The 23,234-nt window shown below is 36.9% G+C and overlaps 2 protein-coding genes across 2 annotated transcripts in view; one reads left to right on the forward strand and one right to left on the reverse strand.

Moving 5' to 3' along the window:
* The window catches only part of LOC107088722 (ORM1-like protein 2), an 11,935-nt gene extending 4,767 nt beyond the window's left edge, over positions 1-7,168 (forward strand). Inside the window, exons 3-4 of the mRNA XM_015381073.1 lie at positions 2,099-2,250; positions 5,507-7,168. Of these exons, the coding sequence (XP_015236559.1) occupies positions 2,099-2,250; positions 5,507-5,642 (288 nt within the window). The 3' untranslated portion in view covers positions 5,643-7,168. The remainder of the gene's footprint in view (positions 1-2,098; positions 2,251-5,506) is intronic.
* Positions 7,169-10,828: 3,660 nt separating this feature from the next.
* The window catches only part of LOC107088729 (nuclear envelope integral membrane protein 1-like), a 15,584-nt gene continuing 3,178 nt past the window's right edge, over positions 10,829-23,234 (reverse strand). The window contains exons 2-9 of the mRNA XM_015381082.1: positions 22,502-22,623; positions 20,284-20,500; positions 19,218-19,290; positions 19,036-19,129; positions 18,830-18,944; positions 16,241-16,466; positions 13,429-13,605; positions 10,829-11,445 (exon numbers count right to left, since the gene is read on the reverse strand). Coding sequence (XP_015236568.1) covers positions 11,283-11,445; positions 13,429-13,605; positions 16,241-16,466; positions 18,830-18,944; positions 19,036-19,129; positions 19,218-19,290; positions 20,284-20,500; positions 22,502-22,623 — 1,187 coding nt within the window. The 3' untranslated portion in view covers positions 10,829-11,282. The remainder of the gene's footprint in view (positions 11,446-13,428; positions 13,606-16,240; positions 16,467-18,829; positions 18,945-19,035; positions 19,130-19,217; positions 19,291-20,283; positions 20,501-22,501; positions 22,624-23,234) is intronic.

The following is a 23,234-nucleotide window of genomic DNA, read 5'->3' on the forward strand; positions in this document are numbered from 1 at the left end:
TGCATCAGCTTCATGCATGGGGAGGGAAACATTATCCAACAGTGATGTTAATTTAGTTAGGATCCTTTTGTCTCCCATCTCCTGCACTGAGTCCAGAGGGCATCCATAGAGCTGGCCTGCCTGATCAGCTTATCCCTCAGATACTGAGGTTTTAGGTCGTTACTTGGAAAAATATGAAACTGAATAGTTTTCAAAGCACTTTGTGTTTGTGTTTATAGTTATAAATGTTCTTTTTTTATGTTATTCTTGTTGCTGACAAGAAAATCCGACAACTTGTTGGATTTTCTAATTTTACTTGTGTTTTCTCAAGTCAGTATTTGTTGTAGGTGTTTCCCTGCTGCTTCTGGTATTTCACATACATTCACACCAGAAGCCAACACATAGTGAGGAACCAGCAACCCTTTAGCCTCCAAACATAACATAACAAAAAAAAAGTTTTCATAGATGATCTAAGCTAGTATTACTGAGAGGTGTTAGAGGAGTTTAGGCACCTTAAATGGATTTTTCATTTATTACCACAAAGCCTACATCTGTTTCCAAATACATCATCAAAAAGTTTTTTTTTTTTTGTACAAAGAGTTTTTACGTTCAGCAAATCATCAAGATTTTACATTTTATTTTGTATTTATTTTCTTCTTTGATGATGAAGGAAAAAAATCCTTTCAATCTACTTTCTAACCCCCCTTACCACCACCATTTACAAAATATAACTTTAAAGATTTTTTTATTTTTGTGAAAAAAAAACTGGGGAAAAAAAGCAGAAAACTTGTACAATCGTTCACTTCCCTGTAAATAACTTCATAGCCAACATTTTGCCTTTAGGAGATAGACAATTGTTAATCAATGTGCAGCACTTAGTACCAAGCTCACACTGAGCCTGCTTCCGCTGGAGGTTTCTTCCTGTTAAAAGGGAGTTTTCCTCTCCACTGTCACTACAAGCATGCTTGACGTGATGGAGTGCCTTCAAGTCAATGAGTCGATGCAGTCAGCTGGTTTTCCTAGAAAACTTTGAACCAGTCTGACTGTATGATCTGGTTGAACTGTCTCTGCAAAGTGCCTTGAGATCGCTATTGATGAATGGATTGAAATTGTTTACCAGATTTATGTGATGGAAAGGATCTGTTTTTCCCTCCAATTAGAAAAAGAAAAGTTTTATAAGATTTGGTCCAAATGGACTGAGTACGTGAAACCAATTAGATCAGACTTCATTTGATTGTTATTCTGAAACATGTCTTGCCCTCTAATGTCTTTGTGGTTTTTATTACTTGAGGTGGTGCAATCCCCATTACTGTTTAATTCTGTTCATTTTTTGTTATCTTTACAACTAAGTTAGTGATATTCTGTTAAAAAAACCAGAAAGGCAACATGGACAAAATCACTTGGACATTCTGCCTATATCTTTAGTTATAATCTTGAATGCATGAAGCTGTGATTACTGACGTAATGGAAATCTGTCTTTCTAAATAAAAAAATATTTAAAAAAAAAGTGCCTTGAGATGACATGTATTGTAAATTAGCGCATTTACAATTACAGATCTGAATGCAACACATGGGTAAAAAGTTAGTGGGTAGAATACCTTTTGATATTTAACACAACATACAGGATATAGCACAGCAGCATCTACTCTCTGCTCAGGGATGTTACTGTGCACAGGAGAGTCCTTTTGAGGCAGGAAATTTCTGGCACTTTTCACTTTGCCAGCAGGTGAGAGCAATCCAAATCAGCCTCTCTGGCTTCCTTAGTTCACATTCTGCTGATAAAAACCAAGCTGTGTAAAGAGATCAGGTGTAATCTGGAGTCCTTCTGTAAAACACGTCTGCTGACATGGAGATGGCACTCGCATAAAAACAGTTGGAGCTTAAACAGCACTCTGCTCTACAGAGTACTCTCCACGGATTGCATGCTCTGCATGTTGGGCGTTAATTATAGGGTTGGTCTTAAGTAAATAATGAGAAAATTCCAGCTTTTGTATTCATTCAATAGAAGTCATCTAGCTGCTCTGTGATAGGGTGGTAGAACCGACAATTTGTGGATCTTTGTTTTGAAATAAAATTATGCTTTTGATGGATGCTTACTTAGCTGTGCTCTTTTCTACAGGCAATGTACCTGTTTCTACACACAGTGAAGGGCACTCCCTTTGAAACCCCAGACCAAGGAAAAGCTCGTCTACTCACACACTGGGAACAGATGGACTATGGTGTCCAGTTCACTTCTTCACGCAAGTTCCTCACCATCTCGCCGATTGTTCTGTGAGTATAGTTGCTGCTAAAATGCAAACGGTGTCAGTTGTGCCGCATGATGTTTCACTTTCATTTTGACGAGCCAATCAAACCTGCTGGTAAATTTATAAATTGTTTCCTTGAATGGTTTTATACCAAAGAAAAGCCAGTGTGCTGACTGATTGGAATATTCAGATCATATTAAAGTGGGGGAAAATTTTGGGGAAAACCAGGAGCAGGGAGCCTAAAGATCCTGCCAGCACCTTGGTGAAGTAGGAGATTCTACAGCCAATAAGAAGCAGAGTTAAGAGATATTTGTTTGAAATTAAAATGTGTTGCTCCAGAATCAGTCACATAAATCAGCACAATTACTGACATTTTGGCAAAAATATGTAAAGAAAACTTTGAAGAATTAAGCTTTTAATGCAGAACTACAATGTTTTTCTCTCAGCCATCTATTTCTTTCATTATTATAGTCTTATTGGTGTCTAAAAAGGAGAGTAAAGATCAAATGAAATAATTCAGTCTGTGGGAAAAGTTACTCAGTTCAATTTAGTTTCTTTGTATAGAGCCAATTAACAACACATGTAATCTCAAAGCACTTTACAGAGATAATTAATTCAGATCAAGCAGTCAGATTGGTTCAAAGTTTTCTATCTAAGAAAAACCAGTTGATTGCATCGACTCATTGACTCAAAGACAATCCCTCACACCAAGCATGCTTGTAGCGACAGTGGAGAGGAAAACTCCCTTTTTAAAAGGAAGAAACCTCGAGCAGAAGCAGGCTTAGTGTGAGCGGCCATCTGCCGAGGCTGACTGGGGTTCAAGGAGATGGAGGCACTTAAACTAAGAAATAAATTCTTAAACTCCTAAAATTTTGGTTTTGTCATCATAGTAAAACATTTGGATGGAGGCCTGAAAGCTGCAGAGATTTTCTTATACTGTTGTATATATTTGTAAATTTGCTCTAAAAGCCTGTTTGCTGAACAGGTTAAATCTTCACCCTCAGCTCCTTTGATGCTAATAGCTTTCTTAACAACCCTCCACAGCTGCTAAATGTATGACACTAATACGTATGACAATATTAATAATCATACCTTCCTCATTGGTTAGCTGGATAGCACTCAGTCTTTCCCAAAACGTTCAACCAGTTTGGACCAGACTGAGGGCCAGTGTTTACCCAGACATCCCTCTCCTCAGAAAACTTCCCATTTCAGCCAATTGTATTTGGGATCTCATTCTTTCAGATTTAATGACCATAGGTCAGTGGCTCCCAACTCTGGTCCTCAGGGACCCCTGCCCTCCATGTTTTAAATAAGTCGTTGTTCCAGCACTACTGAGTCAAATTATGGCTCCTCCTCTGCAAACAAGTAATGCAGAAACCTGAAATCATTCTTTCTTTTCTGGTGTGATGCAACAAGAAAACACCTAAAACATGCAGGGCAGGGTCCCTTAGGAACAGGGTTGGGAATGACTTCCATAGGGCAAGGTAGGAACATAGACTGACTGGTAAATCAAGAGCTTTGCTTTTCACCTCCATTCTGTCTTCAACAGACTGGGAAAGCATCTGCAGACCCCCATGAGCTCTTGGCAGCACCTAGAAATTGTTTTAAGAACAGACTTTCAACAGAGGGCCTGTGGGATCCCCCTTTAGATAGGATCACAACATTTAACTACATCTATAACACATGATCCTAAAATATGGGAAAATACATCCAAGTGTCAATTTCCTGCTCACTAAAGGAAAAAAATGAATACACATCCTGTCCTGTAGAACACATTGGGCGTTTGGGTAATCTATCCCATGTGGGCAGCTCTAGGTTTGTTTTTACACCTGGCATTCAGACGCCCCCCCACAGGTGTGCTGAGTTACCTGCTCTATGCAAACCAGCAGACTCTACGTCACAGACTAAACAGAAGCAGCAGAAAGGATGTCATAGAGACACTTTTGGTGTCTGTAAAACCAGGAATACATTTCACAACTAATCTTTCTTTAAAATATGTGCATTCAAAGCTACTAATAGATAGATCAGTCAGCTCAGTTATCCAACCAAATCTGAGGGGAAAAAGAAGCTTTAAATCGCTTAAAGTGAATAATAATGAGAATAATGGTACCTGTTTGATTCATAATTAAATTAGCTTTTTAGTTACCGGTAAGTAAATTAAAAGATGGTGCAAATTTTTTATTTCCTTATTTACCCAAATGAAAACCCTAATCAGATCAAGTTCTCATTTGCAGGGAGGGACATAGGCAGAAATCTGCAGCAAACAAAAGTTTAAAAGAAAATACAATCAAAATGGATATAGAAAATAAAGCAAATAACTAAAAAAGCTGCTTATTTATAAGAATGGTTCGAAATATTATGAAACAAAGAGTTCAGACTGGAGATGATTTCAGAATGCTAAATGTCTGTTTTTGTTTAAACTCATGGAAAAAATTAAAAAGGAAATGGAGCAAAAACAGTAGGCCGTGGTACATTTTTGTAGCATTAAAGTATAAAGCAGCCTAGAAAAGAATAGTTTTATAAATGCAAGACATCAGAGGAGTCCGACCAGCTTTTGGTATAGAGATGCATGAGACGTCTGCAGCCTGATGATGCAGTATTCAGTGACTGAAGGCATTTAGCCGTAATCTAGCAGATCCAAAGAGGTAGCTGGGACCATATTTTGTTGCTAGAAAGGGAAATGGGATCCATTTCAGCACTTAAAAAAAGGAGAGCTCCTAAAAGTAGCAGCAAACTCAAAAGTAATAAATGGAGACAGCCTTCAGAAATTGAATAATACCATGGCTTTCATTTTCCACATTCAAAAGCAATTTAATCGTTTGTAAACACCTGTGGTAGTAAAGAAGAGCAGCAATAGATTAGCAAGTCATCTGCATAAAAGTGACATTTGAGGCATTTGAGAAAATTGCAACATATATGATGTATATCAATAGAAAATAAAAAAAAATTAAGCAAATGCTATTTTCTTTAGGTTAAAACTTCCTCTTTTAGCTGGATTTAATTGGATGGACCATAAGAGAGAAGTAAAAAACTTTTAAGTTAAAAGGATACCAAATAAAAATCCATCACATATAAGGCGCATTTTATACTAAGCCCTGTTATACATTTTTATTAGCAAATCTGTGCCAAATTTAGTTGTACCGGTAACTGCAAAGACTTGACAAAGTGATCTGCTTATAAGCAGAGACCCAGACAATAAAAATGCATTTTTTGTAAACTGTTGTACATGAGCTAATTCTAGTTCCAAACCATTTAATGCTGATGTTTTTTTCTCTTCGCAGGTACATTCTGGCCAGTTTCTACACAAAATACGATGCAACGCATTTTTTAATCAACACGTGCTCTCTGCTGACTGTCCTCATCCCAAAGCTGCCCCAGCTTCACGGAGTACGGATATTTGGCATCAACAAGTACTGATGCACCGTTAAAAAAAAGAAAGAAAAACTGGGACTTTATCCACAAAAACTGGACTTGAAGTTCTCGGCTCCTGCTGAACTGTTTTTGTTTTTTGAGTAAAAGGTTGAAGGAGAGGAAAAAAAACAGCTGGGAGGACTCTGAAGGTCACAGCCTGAAAAATCTGAATGCACTGTTTCTTCAAAGTAAATATGTTCTGATAGTAAAATAAGATCTAATGCTTGTGTTTTTGAAGGTTTAAACTGCACCAGTTTAAGTTGGTGATGTTTAATTTTTTTCTTTTTTTTTTTTATTGTTGCACCGGCTGCAATTATAAAAAGCAAAGTTTGTTGCCGTAATTATAAATGAATCGGTTCCTTTTCTACTCAATCCAGTATGCAATCATACGCCTACAATAAACTCTTATTACAATACACAGAAATAAAACCACATGCTTATCATTTTAGAAGAAAAATGCTCCCTCTAAAAACAGGACTGCCCATCTTTTAGAGTCCACTTGGTCCAGGTAAACAAGTTTGTCTGGATGTTCAAAGCAATCCACTGGACCCACGTAGGTCAGCTTGTAACTCTGGGGAAGTCCAGACACTTTACATGAGGGGGCTGTCACAGAGTACTCCAATTGCTCGTATATCTGAGGGGTTCCCCCCCTTCCGTATTCGATAGTCATGTTTGCATTGGAGCCAGGGTTTCCCTGTTTGAAATGCGCGTTTCGGGGAAGTAGTTCAAAGGAAATACAGCGCTGCGTAAATGTTGACTATGTCAAGTTTAGCCTGGGAAATACATGCAAATAACGCTCGCTGTATCAGCTGTTTTCAACCTGTGGAGTAATCACGTGTTTTCATTTGGAGCGGCGTTATTGGGTTGTTCCTGCGTGGACATCCAATAGACACGCACGGAAAGAAAGAAACCAAAGGTGGGATTCTCCTCGCAGTTGGATGGAAATCTCACGTCATCCCCAAAAAGTCAGATGGGGGAGAGTCAAAGACAAAGGATAAATATGAGGTTTTCCTTTCCTTTTCAAATATATCGAGTGCTGCTTGATGAAAGATATGATCTGGAAATTTGTTTTGCTTTTTTTATTATTGGTTCCGTTTCTGCTTCAAGCATTCTAACAGTCATGCTGACATGCAACTATTTTTTTGAGATTAAAAAGATTGCGATGACAGTCATTTTTCTGTTAACGTTCTGAATCAAAGTTACACAGAAAGATAAAGATGTCCCAAATTATTAATACGTATTAAAAAGGTCAGAAGCCTCGATTGAAATCTTTTCATGCAACTTTTTTTTTTAAATTAGGGTAAAATGATAAAAATCCTCAACCAATACTGGGAAATCAACACTCATCCCCTCCAATTGCTCTCAATATCTGATAACTTTTGATACATTTCCAGTAAGCAGCACATAACTTAAAGCTTACATGACTAATTTATTTGTAGCTCTGATGCTTTTTGAATTCTCCGTCTCATTCAGCATGTTATGACAATGCACTATTTGTTCATGGAACACTGAAAATAAAAACAAGAACTGGATGCCCATGCTTGCATTTATTTTGGTGTTCTAATTAAAATTCCTCAGACTTAAATCACCTCCATACAGTACAGTACAGAACGCAGAGTATCAAAATACTAGAAAATACAATTATACCGGATCTTAAAATCAGATCATTAAAATAAATGGATTTATACCTACAGGAACAATTTTTCTTTTTAATCAAATTTTCCCAAATCTGCAAAGGAGATACATCCAGAAGGAAATAACTTAAAGGGTGGTCCTGTTTCACCACTATTTGCTTTACGCTCAGAATTGAACAAGACTTGTAAAGGTGATTGAGGTCCCTAAGGTTTATTTTAGCAGACGGTTTTAAAAGTGAGAACAGACTTAGTAAAAAAGAACAGAGCGTATGCATAGAAGGGGAATTCACATTAAAACAAAACTTTCAATAAAAATATCCACCAGCCGGTTTTAGCCAGTTTTTTTAGTCATCAATTGTTGTTCCAAGGTCTTTGTAATCACTTGAAATTGGTTGTGGTTACATTTTGTTCCTCATGAGGTCCATAACCTTTAATTTTGTTTTCGAGACGTCAGTCTTTAAATGTAAGATCTGACACCAGTCAGATAACTCCCCAATGAAAGTGAAATATGTTGCTCAGGTTGACTGTGACAGGCATCAGTGTACAAGATGAAAAGGAAAAGTTACAAAACACACCTGGGGAGGCCCAGTGGTGGGAAAAGAAAAAAAAAAAGGCATACAAAAGGACCTAATTTACCTTCATTTGTTGATAGCCAATTGTTAAGAAGTTATTAAGCCAACAAATCAGACCAGAAATAGAATTGAAGTAATCAGCTTCTCTGCTAGAATTTGACAAATGTTTGTATGTCTGTATGTGACTTAAAGTCTCAGATAAAAACATACTTTCATTCTCTGATGTGCTTAAAATAGGCTGTGATTTTATTAGACTAAGGCTTAACCTTGACTGCCTTCCTTTGGTTGCTAACAATAAGCCTTTGGAATAACTCTGGTTGAATATTTGACAAATCTTCTTGGCAGATTTGGTAGAGTTCATTTGAAATGGATGGTTCCTTAAAGGATAGCGCACCAACTACAAACTGTTTCCTTTAAATTCAGGTCTAGGGTTTTCCAAAGTCAATGGAGTCCTTTCTCCATCACAAAAAAACCTTTTTATGTAAAGGATTAATGTCAAGTAGCTGCAGTCAGGCAAACTTGGTGATTATAAATCACTAAACATTCATGCAACAGAACCTCCAGATGGACTCAGCCAACGTCATGCTTGGGGGAGTGTTGGCTTAGTGGTTAGAGCAGTGTGCCTGTGCTCTGAGAGGGTTGCAAGTACCTGGTTTCATCCCCACAGCCCACACCACTCCCCGGGCACACTTCTATGTTTGTCAGTGAGTAGATTTCTAAGCGTTGAAAGCTTTATCTAGACTCTTCCAAATTCAATTAAAAAATAATTTATCATTTCCAAAGGGAAATTGAATTATATACCTCTGTTAATATTCAAACATCATCTGGTCTATCTATGAAGCTTCCCCAGTTAGTTTATGCAGCTGCAAATTTCAGTTAATCTCAGATGAGCAGTAGTCGCGTTATAGGTTTCAGCCTGTGAGCCTATCGAGAAAATACCCGGTATGTTTGGTTCTGATGAATGCGACCGTTTTATTTCACCTTAGGGTGACACTTTGGGTTGGATGGTTGAAGCTTGTACAGCAGATATGCGTGAGAATAGGACAAACATCCCAAACACAGACAACCTTCATGTTGAAAATTTGTGAACTAGCCTTTAAATTCAGACATAAGTCTGACTTTAATAACTTTAATAGATTTGAAAGTATCTATTTCTAACAAAAAAGAAGGAAAAATACTTGTTTATGATTAACAATAAAGTGAAGGATTTAATTTGTGAAAACCCTTTCATCAAAAGTTTAGGGAGTTTAAAAATATATCAACCTTAAGTCTTGTACAGTTTTTATCCATTTGATGTGTATGTAAACCTCTGAGTATGAAGCTGTGCCGTTTAAAGTTGTAAAGAGGAAATTCCAAAGATTTACATTCTTCCTATGGGGTTGGAAAGTATCGGTTCATGGTCATGCTACCAATAACACTAATGACCTTTTTTATTTAACAGAGTGTCTTTAGGTTCTGGTTGATTTGACCTTTTCCTTTCCTTTTTTTTTATTTGTAGGCATTCATAAGCAACAATGTCAGCCCTGTGGATCGTGTTTGGCATTTTATGATTGATACATAAACAGATGTGGGAATTTAGATTGATGTGCAACAATAGATTTTATACATGAATCATTAACACCAATTTACAATCCACACTATAAAATGTTTAAATATGTGAGGTGGCAAAGTTATTACAAAGAGAAAACTTACTGTGGTGGTTACTGTTTGCACAGATCGTTGAGATGTTAATAAAGCTTAAATAGGATCCACCTGTTTTAAATTCAGTTCATGGGGCACACACCCGTCTATATAAGGTTACATTGTTGATGGTGCATATCAGGGCGCAAACACCAAGCATGAGGTCAGAGGATTTAACTGGTGTCCTTTGAGACAGGAGGCACAAATCTAGGGAAGGATCCATAAACATGTTCTACTGATTTGAAGGTCCCAGTAGATTCAGCGGCCTCCATCTTTTGAGAATGGAAGAAGTCTGGAACCAACCCAAATCTTCTTAAAGCTGGTGGTCTGGTTAAAATGAGCAGATGGGGAGAAGGGCTTTGGTCAGGGAGGTAAACGAGAAGCCCATTATGACTTTGCCAGAGCTACAGAGTTCCTCTGTGGAAAGAGAACCTTCCAGAGGAACAAGAGACAGCCTGCATGGAAGAATGGTTGACAGAAGCCAGTCATTGAAAGGCACAAGGCAGCTTGTTTGACAAAACACTCCAGACAGACCCTCAGGCCAGGAGAAACTGATGATACAAATATTAAACTATTTGTTGAGAATGCCAGGTGTCATGTTTGTAGGAAACCACCATACCTATAGTGAAGCATAAATGGACCTTTGTCAGCAGAAGGAACTGGCAGACTAGTTAGGATAAAGGAAAAAAATAAATGCAGCAATGATCAGAGACACCCTGGATAAAACTCTGCTTATGAGTGACCCAACGCACACAGTTAAGGTCTGTAAGGAGTGAAACAAAACCACTCTGTAAATGTTCTGTATAGGCCAGATCTGAATCTGACTGAAGGTCACTGGAGAGATCTGAAAATGGCCGCAGAGACGTCTCACTTCCAACCTGATGGAGCTTCACGTGTTCTGCAGAGAAGAACGCACCGAACCGCTAAAGCTGCTGGCATCAGGTTATAAATGATGAGGCTGTAATTGATACCAAAGGTGGACGTACAAAGTGTTAACAAAATGTTAGAATAATTGTTTTTTTGATTTTCCTAGTAATCTAAAAAAAAGTTTATTTTTCCCAAAATCCCATTTATATTTTTTCACCAAAAATAGGATATTTTGTGAAGATTATGTTATACTATTAGGAACTAAATGCTTTAAATACAATCCAGATGACCCGTATCAGAAACACAATTAAAGGAAATTTATGGAATATTTTAGGATTTGTAAATAATCAAAAATATAATTCCAAGTTTAAAAAGCTTTGCTTAGCGTAATGATACCGACACACAAATAAAAAATATTTTTTTATTCAAAATATCTTGGGATTGTTCCACACACACATGTCCAAAAACATTGATAACAGAAGGATTCACAAGCCTCATCGTTCTTGTGAAATAACAGTTACATAAATATAAAGCTGTTGTTCAAGGGTGTCAGTGTGGAGAAAATGTAAACTGGATCCTTTCTTTTTAGTTGATTCAGAGCCAAAGGGTTGGAAATAAAATTTTGGAAAAGTGCAACCTCACTTATGGATAAAGAAACTCCCCATATTACAGCTCATTCATTCACAACTAAAGGGTTGACCTGCTAAAGAATGTATGTGCCTCAAAGTGCACCGTCTTTCTGACTCACAAAGCTCATCTCATGGTTCCAGGTGTGATGGTTCTGGGTGGAATCCAGTCCACAGATTCCCTCCATCAAGTCTACATGTCGACCTGGACGTCTGCAGCGAGAAGTTCTTCAACCTGACCTCCTGAGAGACAATAACAGTTTTATCTCACTCCAGCTTCATCATCGGCTCGAGTTTTTCTTCCTCGTCCTCGTCGTCTGTGTCAAATAACTCGTCCTCGAAAAAAGTTCCTCCAAAGCCGTATTCCTGTGTGTGGATGGACACCTCGTTTGGCATCAGGTGGGGGGAGCCTTCGATGAAATCAGCAAACCTGTTGATTATGGAGACCATATACATTTAGACTGGTTCTGCTTGAGTCGTTTACCTTCTGACCAAAGCTTGCTCAGGATCAGGATTACGGAAGCAACTGATGTTTTTGTGTTGCTTTATAATCAGTGTCCAACTAGAATTTATAGGACTAGATTAAGTTTGATTGATTAGATTGTATATGAATAGGAAACATTTTTATGGCAGGGGGCCTTGAGGTGACCATTGCTGCCAGTTCTCATGTTAAAGAAAATTCTCTTTGCAGACACTGTTCAACCATCTGTACTTCAGTTATAACAAAGGGCCAACTTGGTGAAACAAATGTTTTTCCAGCGCCACCATATTAGATAATGCTTTTAAGCAGATTTATTCCATTGTTATAGTAGCTGGTCGGTGCTGATACTTCAGTACTATCAATCATTGTCCTTGTGTTTTTGCTGTCTGAATGACATTAAGGGCATTTTTAAACACATAACTGAGATTCAAAGCAAGCAGAAAAGAAAAAAACTGCTGTTTCTCAACAACCTTCAAAATCCAATATGGCCGCATTAGATTGGGATATATATATATATATATATATATATATATATATATATATATATATATATATATATACAGTGTAAAAATTTTTGAGTTGAAATTTTTGGGTTGAATATTAATCACCAAATGTAAGTTTTGACCTCATATACCCATCAAAATCAAAGTCCGCACTTCAAGTAGTTGTTCCTGTCTCTTCATTAATACACAACAATGGGCTGCTATGATTTTCCTTTCTACTTTCACTTCTTACTTGTAATCATACCAACTCACTTGAGCATCAAATGTATGTGTGAGGTGATACATTTCTCTTTATATCTAAGGATTTTTTTAAAAAGAATTAATCTGATTAATTGTTTCAGACCCTAATTTCCTTTGTTTTCAAAATGTTTGTTGTGAATTGGCGCTATATAAATATTTTTTTCTGCATTTTTTTCATTGTGATACATGTTCATATTTGCTGTGCATATATATTTTTGTACCATTTTCATAGACCAGTGATGGGAAACCGACAGAAACAGTTATATTAGAATCAGAAACTTGGGTCTATATGGTCAACAGCCTGTAAAAAGTATCTAATCTATCTTTTATTTTTAGAAAATATGGTTTTGCTTCTGGGTAAGAGTCTATATTATATTATTATATTTACATTACAATGCAGTTTTTCCACACAGATTAAGTTGTAAAGGTGTTTTCCATCTTTGACATATTAAATAAGACATCGACTTTAATATTTGCAAAACAGTATTTAGACTTTTTGAGTCAAGGACGGAGAATCCACTGCTAAATTCCATCTGGTTCAACTAAAGAGGGAAAGCCTCCTACACAGAGAATTATATCACCTTTGATCCAAATCAGATCAGATTATAAGCTGTCAAACATCAGAACCCAACGTCAGCACTGGGCTGTTTAATAGTTTGTAGAACAAAAGGATCACAATTATCAGCTTTCTGAGATAAATTCTTCATATTAATATGTCCAAAATTTTAGAAAACTGAAAAATATTTAGAAATTTTTATAAGTGTTAGAATTTTAAAATGGAAAATATGCAAAAGGCAGGAGTGAAGAAGCTGCAAGAAATGTTCAGCTGTGATGCGATCTGGAAAGGAACAGTCTGGGTGTGAATAATTGTTACTCTTATTTAAACCCTTTGGTTGATAAAAGTGAGTGTAAAAAAAAAAAATCTGTAAAAATACATTAAATCACTAAATCCATCCTGTGAAAACCCATAAAGTTTACACAGACAGTTAAATTATCCAAAATATCTAATCTGAGAGTCAGTAAGTAAAAACAAAGCATCATAATTTTGTAATTTATTTAGGGGCTACACAATTTTAACAGCTTTCTTCTGTTCTATTGTTTTAATATTGTTTAATTTCTGCTGCTTAAAGGCAACAACATTCATCTTTGTTTTTTTGATACATTTTAGTCTGAAAATCCAAACTGGCACCTTTTGGGGGACTGAAGCCTGGACACAGCCCTCCAGGGGCTGAACTCTGGGCTGTTGCAGTATTTCCGCAGCTCCTCCAGGGCACGGCGGGTCTCTTCTTCTCCTTCTTTCTGATACTCTTCCTCTGTAAGCAGGCGGCGTGGCTGTGGCTTCCAGTTTATATACCCTCTGACCTTCCTGCAAACCGAAGCACATATGATGAATATAAAAACAAAACATCTAAATGAAAACTTTTTGTAAAAATACAAAATATAAATTCAATGTGACAAATCTGCTGCATTCAACTAAAAACCCCAATATGTTGATGTACAAAATCTAAACAGCATGATTTCTACTACTTGATCAAAGCGTCTTTTCACATTACAAATGCATACATTTTCAATCTTTAGATTTTTTATTTTTTTACGCCATAAACATTCAAATTTGATTACTTTTGGCTGAAGCTTTCCTCTGATTTAACTAAGGCGTTAAAAAAGGAAAAAAAAAAAACTTTAATGTTTTAATCACATTGGTAAAACAGTTTAAATCTATATTCTTTGAAAAGAAAAATAATTAGGCTATTATCCAAGAATATATTTAATTTAAATAACAGTTGTGATCAGGGCAGCGAGATATGACTGGAAAATGTACGAGAGATAAAGGCCAAGGCAGAGAATTTCCTTCATCCCCAGAAAAAGGTGTGGTTCTGGATTAGAGTTAAATGAAAGTACAGAACATTTTTGTCTATGTATTTTTTTCTTTTGTTCAGGTGTCTGTCGTTACACTAATTGCTTTTTGTTTATCCACCATTGCCATTGGGCAGTAAAATAATATAAATCCCACATGCTTGTGATCCGTCTCATTTGAAAGCTAAGAGCTTCTAGTTTCTGGAGATATGCGTACAAGTTTTACAAAGCTTGAGCTATGGAACTTAAAACATGTACAAAGGAATACATTTTTTTTTCTCACAAATAAAATACAATTCTTAATATTCTATATCTTGGGTATAATTCATAGCCGACCTTCCTGCCTCACTACACTTGTTGATGGTGTGGAAGATAACTGTAAAATTTCTCTAGTCATAATCATTGTGAAACTGTGACCTTTCTTGTATGCAAAAGGTCAATTGATCCAAATTAGAATCAAAAGTGCCGAAATGGATTGTTTGAATTTTATGATTAATATACCAATAACTTTCCTGTATATCCAAAATGTTCAGCTTTCAGAATTCTGACTGCATTTTCTGTGCATTTGCAGTTATTTCTCCTCTCACTCCTTACACACATCAATATGTACAATCTTTTCAGCCCGCCCGTACACCTCCAATACTTCATTACAAAGATTATTGGCTATCAAACTATGTCAATCAATGTTTGGTTGGTCATTAATTAGGGGAGTTCAGCTAGGCAAAGATTAGTGACGCAGAAGCCTGGGGACGGCGTTCCTCAGGTCCTGGACATTTCTGATGCATTTTAGATACTGAGAAAAAAAAACATGTGCATGATTTGAGAGCTAACAGATTGGCAAATAAGCCCACATAACGTAAATAATCTAAAATGGCGGACACACGTCCATAGAAACGGGGAAAATTGGCTTGTATCAACTTTATTTTTAATTCTTCATGGTAAAATGAGCTTAGGTGGATTAAGACATGTGATATTATTTTAAGGGAAATACATATATCTTGATAGTACATTAATGTGGAGTATATATATATATATATATATATATATGAAAAGTCACCTTGCGCTGTGTTTTCCGTGTAGAACTTCAGCACTGTACCAAAATCTATTTGGCCACTTGGGCAAGAAACAGGAGGAGTACACGCTTTCCTAAAACCCGCCCCCTTTCTTCTTCTGATTGGCTAATACTGTTAGTTTCAGAGGATTCCTTTGCAACCATTGGCTGACAAATGCGAGAGAGATTTTGATTGTCTTTTTTTATTTATTTACCCTCACAGGCAATCGCTACGAGCCAGAAATCCAGCCTGGGGTCAGAATACTTTAATCCCTGTAGTTGTCTTTTAATTGAGTTGATAATCATTTTCTTTAGGATGGCCTGATTCTAAAGACGCACAACATGGTGGGTTGCAGAACAAAATTTGACATAAAACTTCCCGGGCAGTGGGAACCAAGGGGTTAATTGTCCAGCCCTAGCTGGGTTTAATGAAGAAAAAACTCAAATAAAAAAAAATTGTTTAAATGTTTTGTTTGGCATTTAAACCAAAAGCATGTCAAGAATCTTAATCTAGGTTAAAACATAGAAGTAATATGATCCATAGACAAAAAGAGCAATGAAAAACACTTTTTTGTACAAATATCTTTTTGTTTTGTTTTATTTATCAGGAAATTGAAATTATATTAATCAAATAACTATAAATAAAGCTGTAGAGGGGCAAAATAAAAATATCAGTAACCTAACAAAGATAATACATGTGGCTTCATCACAGAGTTTGAAAGTATGCACCTGTATGCAAAAGGGATGTTGAAGCTTTTTTTTTTGTCTCTTTAGCAGATTTATTGTTTCTTTACCAATTCTACAAGAGATGGTTGCATTTAATAACAAAAAGTTATTTTATATTTCAGTCTTTTTACACAAAAACCTGGCATTTTAACAAAAGTGTGTCGTCTTTATCAACTTTATGAAAATAAATAATCCAAACAGACAAAAACTTGCCGTTTACAGCAAGCCTAAATATTAGAGGAATTTACACTTCAAGATCTTCAAAATCTGTGAAACCATTTAAAAAGTTTCCCATTATGCCTTAACAGTAGATTACCAACTTTTCCTGTACTCTTGCGCCATCTTCTGTCAACTTTGGAGTACTGCATACCTCCATGCTGCCAATGCCAGAATGACTGGATACTCCAGATTTTTGGAGAGCAAAGATGCCACGATGATAGCAAGGGCAACCTGCTGGATCTGAATTCCCAGGTAAATCAGAAGTAGACCAAACAGTTGCAGGGTCCAAGATAGGATGTTGATGCTCTTCTCATCCACCAGTGGGCCGTAACGGTAACACACGGCAAAACTGATGAATCCCACCACCGTTACGTAACCTGACCAAAACATAAGGGAGGATAACTTAAGCAGTGTAATAGAAACTTTCTGGAACCATGTGGCTGTTTTACATGACCCAATGTTTGAGCGTTTGGATATAAACAACAGAAGATCAAAAATTACAGTCTTAATAATGGCAGTTTAACTGTTGTACTTTATATAATGCGAGAGCCACAGAGCATAGTGTTTTTTAATCTCATAGGTCAACACAGAAAAGCATCAACATGAAGAGGATGAAAAATTATGTAGTTTTAAAAGATAAAAAGTTGGTTGTACATTATTTTTAGATTTGAACAGTGAAAATTTTATTTTGAACCATTTTTCTTTATGACCTTTTGTTTACAGATACATTGGATGAAAAGAAGCTTCTAACATCTATCTCTGAGGATGTTTACACAATTCAGTCTGATATTTAGCAAAGAACAAGTGGTTTTCTGTCATAATTCTCCAGTTTTTAGATTAATTCACCACTGCTTCATCCCGGTGTGTGTTAAACAAAGCACTCCCGCAGCATTATACCACCTCCATCTTTCATTCAGCAGGTTGGTGTGCATTCTGCTAATGAAATGTACTAAAATCTGAATAGAGGCCTGTTGGGTTTTAATCCAGAGAAATGCGAGTTTAAAAGATTAAGAGGACGAAATGATCAAACACAGACAGGGATTTGGAAACGTCATCAACCTCTGCAGTAGGGGAGAAGAACTGCTGGCTCAAACCAGCACCTTTTCTCTCAGATCCCTTCACAGCAAAGCCTTTTATTAACAGTTTACAACATAATAGGGCAGGCCTTAAACAGAAGACCCAGTAATGATTATCTGGCAGGATGCAGGTCATAAGAGTAAAAGAACAACCGGCCGGAAGGAAAGCCCAAAAACCGGGGAACCCGCCCCAAGAACCAACGGAAGCAAGGCAAAAAAAGTTAAGAACCCTTCTGATTGAATCACAAGATAGAAATGTAGCATCTTCTTTCTTTCAATGTTTCATATGTCCACACGATAATTTTATAATTATCACTCTAACAAGGCCAAAGCGTTGTTTTGGTCTAAAATTACTGCAGGGCCTGCTTCCACATGATTATCTTTTCCTCTCTTCCAAAAATAATAATTATTGAACTTTATTGATCTCACATTGGAGAAATTTACTTCTTCGTTTAACCCAGTCCCTTGGGGAGCAGTGGGCTGCCATCATGGGGCACCTGGGGTTAAGGGTCCTGCTCAGAGAACCACAGCGGCAGTCTGTGGGAGTGGGGCTTTATTCTATGGGACTATGACCTGGATGACTGGGAACCTTCATCAGCAGAGTGGGGCTTTAAGTCAGAACCTCTATGCACTAACCGCTAGGTTGCCACTCCCACTCAGAATAGAAAACTTTAGAATCTTAAATCTTACTTTTCCTATTGCTACTCCTCCATAAATCTTTAATGCAGTAATTGAGACGTTTATAGTTAGATATAACCCTGCTTTGAACCTCCACATCTGTATCCCAGACCTGCCTGCTGTCGCTTGCTCTTTAAGGTGCACTTTATTCCCTTATCCAAAAAAAACTCCAAGGATTTACAGAACAGCTGGATCCATACTTAGAAACCACATTGGTTTTATCTTTATTAAAAGGATAAAGTCTTTGTATGTGTCTAAACCAAAAAGACCAAAATCAAGTTATGATTAAATAAGGCTTCATACTCAAAGCACCCATCCTGATAGTGTTTTGATATTCCACTGGGTGCCATGAGCTAAATAAACAGATGTTAGTCATTGATGCAGCTACCGAAGACCAGGCTGTCTGCTCGGTTAGGCTTTAAGGAAAACCAACAGCTCGGAGGATAGGCCTTAAATAGCACCACCAGCACCATTACTGAAAACATGCATTTACGTGTCTTTTAATGCCACAGCGATATCAGAGCACCTGCTGAGGTTCAGTGAACTGCAACAGACACACAGTTTTTCCAAAGCAACTGGAGTTTTGGTAGATGTAAACAGAAAGGGTATAATCACAAAAAAAAAACAAAAAAAAAGCAAAGCTTAAAAAGACAATACTATGTCATCAGGAGGTTTAAAAGTCAAAAAATGTTAAATGCAATCAATGTCAGTTATTAGTTATTAAAAAAAAAAAATATATATATATATATATGTGTGCCTTTTAAAGATAAGGTTTCTTCACTTTACTAATAGAAAAAGTTATTTCCAGTTCACTATTGTGCACTACTCTGTTTGCTGATCTATCACATAAAAATTGTTGCAACATTTCTAAATGTGAAAAAGCTTCAGGGCTTATGGATGCTTTGCCAAGGTTCTCTGCATAAGTTACTCAAAATGCTGCTGCAGGTTTGTTTTCTGCTTTAAGTGCGTTGATGATAGGTCTGTACCTAATGCAGCGGGCCAGTGCTCTCGCAGAATCACACCAAGGTTCTTGCAGACAAGTTGGATGGCATAGAGAGAGAATGACCACCCGCCCACAATAAGCATGTAAAAGGGGCTTTTCTGCGGAAAACAACAGGTGCAAAAATCAAGCAAGCATTAAATCATTGAGACTTTATGACAATAAAAATGTCACAGGAATAAAACAACTTACCTTTGGCAAAAAGCGGGACAGAATGTAAAAGAGGATGAGGAGGGAGGCGAGCATGCCTGTGCTCATTCCAGCAGAGTAGAAGAAAAGCTGACTCCTTCAGTAAAGAATTTATAAAGAAGAAAAATTTCAAATAATTCCTGTTGAAACTTAAAATGCAGCAATGATTTAGCACAGATAAATACCTGCTCAGGGAGTCTGCAAAAACAAACAGCAACACCCCGGAGAGGAAGACCAAAAACAGGTAGATATCAAACTCTGCAAGAAAAAGAAAATGTATATTTCATCTTTCATCTGTATTGATAATAGTTTTGTTTTTTTACATAAATTATAAATACCATGGTAATAGTTGCTTAGTATATTTTAAACACATTTAAAACTAAAACTGTGCCACTAGGAGTTTCAGATTGAGAATATTTCAAGAAAAATATGTTTTTTTATATACAGTTTTGACTTAATGCTGCTCTGAGTGAGTTGTTCTTTTAAGCAAATAAGCAAGTTTTAGAGTCTGTATAATCCTGTCAACAACTATGTGATCTTCAAAAGTATTTGGGGATTCACAATTGATCACACTGATTGTTTCAGCTTTAATTATCTGTATAACATAAACCAAAACGTTATGTTGGAACTTTTCTATTCCAAAGTTACTCTGCTCTTTTGTTAACTTATCTAACAAATGATACTTGTTGTATAGTCTCAATAAAACCTTACTTTACGTCTTTCCAACAAACACTATAGCAATTTGCCATTATAGTGATGTTTTTAGGAAGCTCCAAACTGTTGTTTATTCGTTTACGTAAATTGCCCTCAGATCCTTCTTGCTTAGAAAGTGTGCTTGATTAAGATTTCAGGCTTGCCCTCGTGTCATTGGAAGCTGGTTCAAAACATCAGAAATCCAGTTCAGCTGAGAGTTTCAGAATACGCTTTTATCAGATCAATTCACTGCGGGATTCCCTGTGGATTTATTAACTCAAGACATCTGAAGGGAGAACCACACGGAACAAGAACAGAGATATAGCAGTAACCTACAGAAGATAAACTACACTCTAAATCTAATCAGGATTGGAGCTTTGTCCATTTTTATCACAGTTGGAAAATCTAAAGATGTCCATCTTTTTCTTTAATCTTAATCTATCTTCCCTCGATTGTATGAGCATTTTCAGACTCTTGGAAGGTGTAAATTGTGCATCCAAGGATGCTTCATTTGCCCCTAACCAGTAAGGAAACACACTACATTGGTTTCCCACTTACTGCGGATGGATTTAACGGTGTACTGAGCTCCTGCAGTAGGATCCACCTTGAAGCAGGTCATCTTACTGAACAGGTTGATGTTAATGAAGGTTTCATTGTGCTGCTCTCGTAGAAAACTTTGAAACCAGCTCTTAACACTGAAGTGTTCCAGCTCCTGCAGCTCCTCTTCACCTTCCACAGTTTCCACCTTAAATACTTTTGAACTCCACACCTTCACCTGTCAGAAACATTAACTTTGTTATACACTTAAAGTTTATAAAACCCAACAATCAATTAAAAGTTCTTTATATCCAGAAGTTATCTAAAAGAATAAACAACCACAAAGTAGGACTTTGAAAATCTTTTATGAACAATTAGGATTTAAATAAAAAATAAAAAACTATGAATCAAGATAAGGACAATCAGCAGATTAATTCATTTTAATTTTGAGAACTCTTAATTTAAGCTACTCTAATAAATATTTTTGATCAGGTTTTTGAGACTTTGGTGATTAAACAATCATCAACAAAGGGGAAGAAATTTCCCAGATACTATGTTTAGCTAACAGACTTAATACCAAACAATCTACTTTTGGTTTCCTTAAACCACAATAACACCTTTAATCCCCCATCTGTTTAATCCAGAGACAACAGAAGAAAGATAGCAATCGGCTGATTAAGTTGCATTTACAGCAATGTTTTTTAATATACATTGTACCTGTCAACTAAATCAAGGCGAAAATCTGAATCTTTCATTTCGAGCTACTAATCACAGCAGAAACTAACCCAGCAAGAGCCTTTATTTTCCAAAAAGGTTACAATACACCAAAACTATACTTCATGGTTTCTCTTGAAGTACAGATGTGCTTTACATGATGGCTCCTCTTTCCTTAACACCTTTAGAACCAAAATTTAATCGGACCCAAACACATTTACTTAGTTACAACAAAATTATACCTGGATCACTAAAGCACGGCCACAATGCCCCTTGTAATGGATACATTTGGCTTGCCCCTTTAAGAGAAAACAAACCTGAAGACTGAATCTGGAGGAATTACGTATTCTACTGTAACCTGTATCACCAACATTTACAAAAGTGGGAGCTACAGACTTTTGCAGTAGTAGTCGAAAAGGCCAGATGCATGTAGGCCAGCAGACAAGCTAGACCAATCTGTCAGGACCCAGTTACAGTGAACGCATTAGGAGCTTATATTCAGCTTACAGCATTTCTTCATTTGGTCATATCAGCCTCTAAATGTTGGTACCAAATGAATAAGCAAATTCTAAAGTTACAATCCCAGTTGATGTGAGACAAAGAGAAATACAGCCCAAGACATTCTATAGCCTAGACCATTGGTGGGCAATTCCAGTTCCTGAGGGCCGGTATCAACTTATGCAACTGCAAATTTTAGATGTGCCTTTGGTTCAGCACACCTGAATCAAGTCATTTAATGATTGAGAGGACTCTGGAAGAACTGACTGCATACTGAGAAGGTAACTCAGCCATTGTGTCATTTTACCATCAGGTGTGCTGGTAAAAGGATGGATCTAAGGCTACAATCACACTGCAGCCTGAAGTGACCCAAATCAGATTTTTCGGCCCATATGTGACCTGTATCTGATTTTTCATGGCTGTCTGAACAACACTGATCCAATTTTTTCCTATGCGACCCAGGCCACTTGGCTATGTGGTCTTGAATCAGATCTCTTCAAATGCGACCTGCGTCTGAACGGCCAGGTCGCATTCATCCGACCTGAATGCCATTAATACCCGACAAAAGTCAATATTCTGGGTCTTGCTATCAATAAGCGACAAGAGAAACAACAACCATGGCAGACGATGATGCAGTTTATGTTTAACCATCTTGAAAAGAGTGTGCTTTTATGGTTGGGAAAGATCGCCAGATGCGCTCCGGCACTACCATCCATTTTTACTCCCGTAAACACAGAGCACGCTGGCCTGTAACGTCATTGCGTCCTCTACTGTGCATGCGGAACACTTGAGTTGTATGAATGCAGTTCAAACAGGAGATCACATACAAGTCGCATAAATTTGGAAATGTGAAATGCAATGTAAAAAAGAAATCGGATTTCACAAAAAAATCGAAATTTGAGCATCAAGGCCTGCAGTGTGAACGTAGCCTAAAAGTTGCAGGATAGTGCCCCCCAGGGAACTGAAATTGCCCACCCCTGGCCTAGACTAATCCTCTAACCCGTTTAGTCTAATTAGTGAAACTTACCTGAATTCTTGTCCATGTTTGCCTCCAGGTTGGAACAACTGGATTTTTGTAACAGAACAGGTTGGGTCCCATCATGACGAGCTGTTCGCCATCATTCAGATCAATTATTGAAGGTGTGTTACCTGGATTGAACAAGCAAACACACGTGTGACTTGATCAAAGAATTTTACTTTGGAACATGTTTACAATAAAAGATAAAGTTGGTGAAGAAAACAAATTGCAGGAATTTACTACTTCAGGAAGTCAAGACCTAGAACATGATGTTATGGTCTTTAAGGTGTAAGAAAGTTTAAGATAGTGATAATAATGGTACACACAGATAGAAGATACATCGGCCAGCTGATATTTATGGGGATTTTTTCTTCTCCTGCCTCAAGATCACATGATTCACATGCATTGCCGCTCCCTCCATTTTTTATCAGTTGTGGATCTTTTTTTTTTTTTTAGTAAATAGTTATTGAGTAACATTTGTCACTGTGTCATTTTAATCATGTAAATTGTAAAGGGAATCATGTTGTCAGTTTGAAAGTAGGGATGCACGATATTGGGATTTTGGCCGATATCCGATATGCCGATATTTTAAAACTCACGTTGCCGATAACTGATATCGATACCGATGTTAAAGCTGGACAAAAATAAGCAGTCATTGAAAATAGCAGTTTTGTTATCCATTTCTGACACTTTGAAAAATAATATACTCAAATATATTTTCATATGCTGATATCAAATTGAT

This window comes from Cyprinodon variegatus, unplaced genomic scaffold (assembly GCF_000732505.1).
Source record: "Cyprinodon variegatus isolate N-32 unplaced genomic scaffold, C_variegatus-1.0 Scaffold228, whole genome shotgun sequence".
Classification (NCBI taxonomy): Eukaryota; Metazoa; Chordata; class Actinopteri; order Cyprinodontiformes; family Cyprinodontidae; genus Cyprinodon; species Cyprinodon variegatus.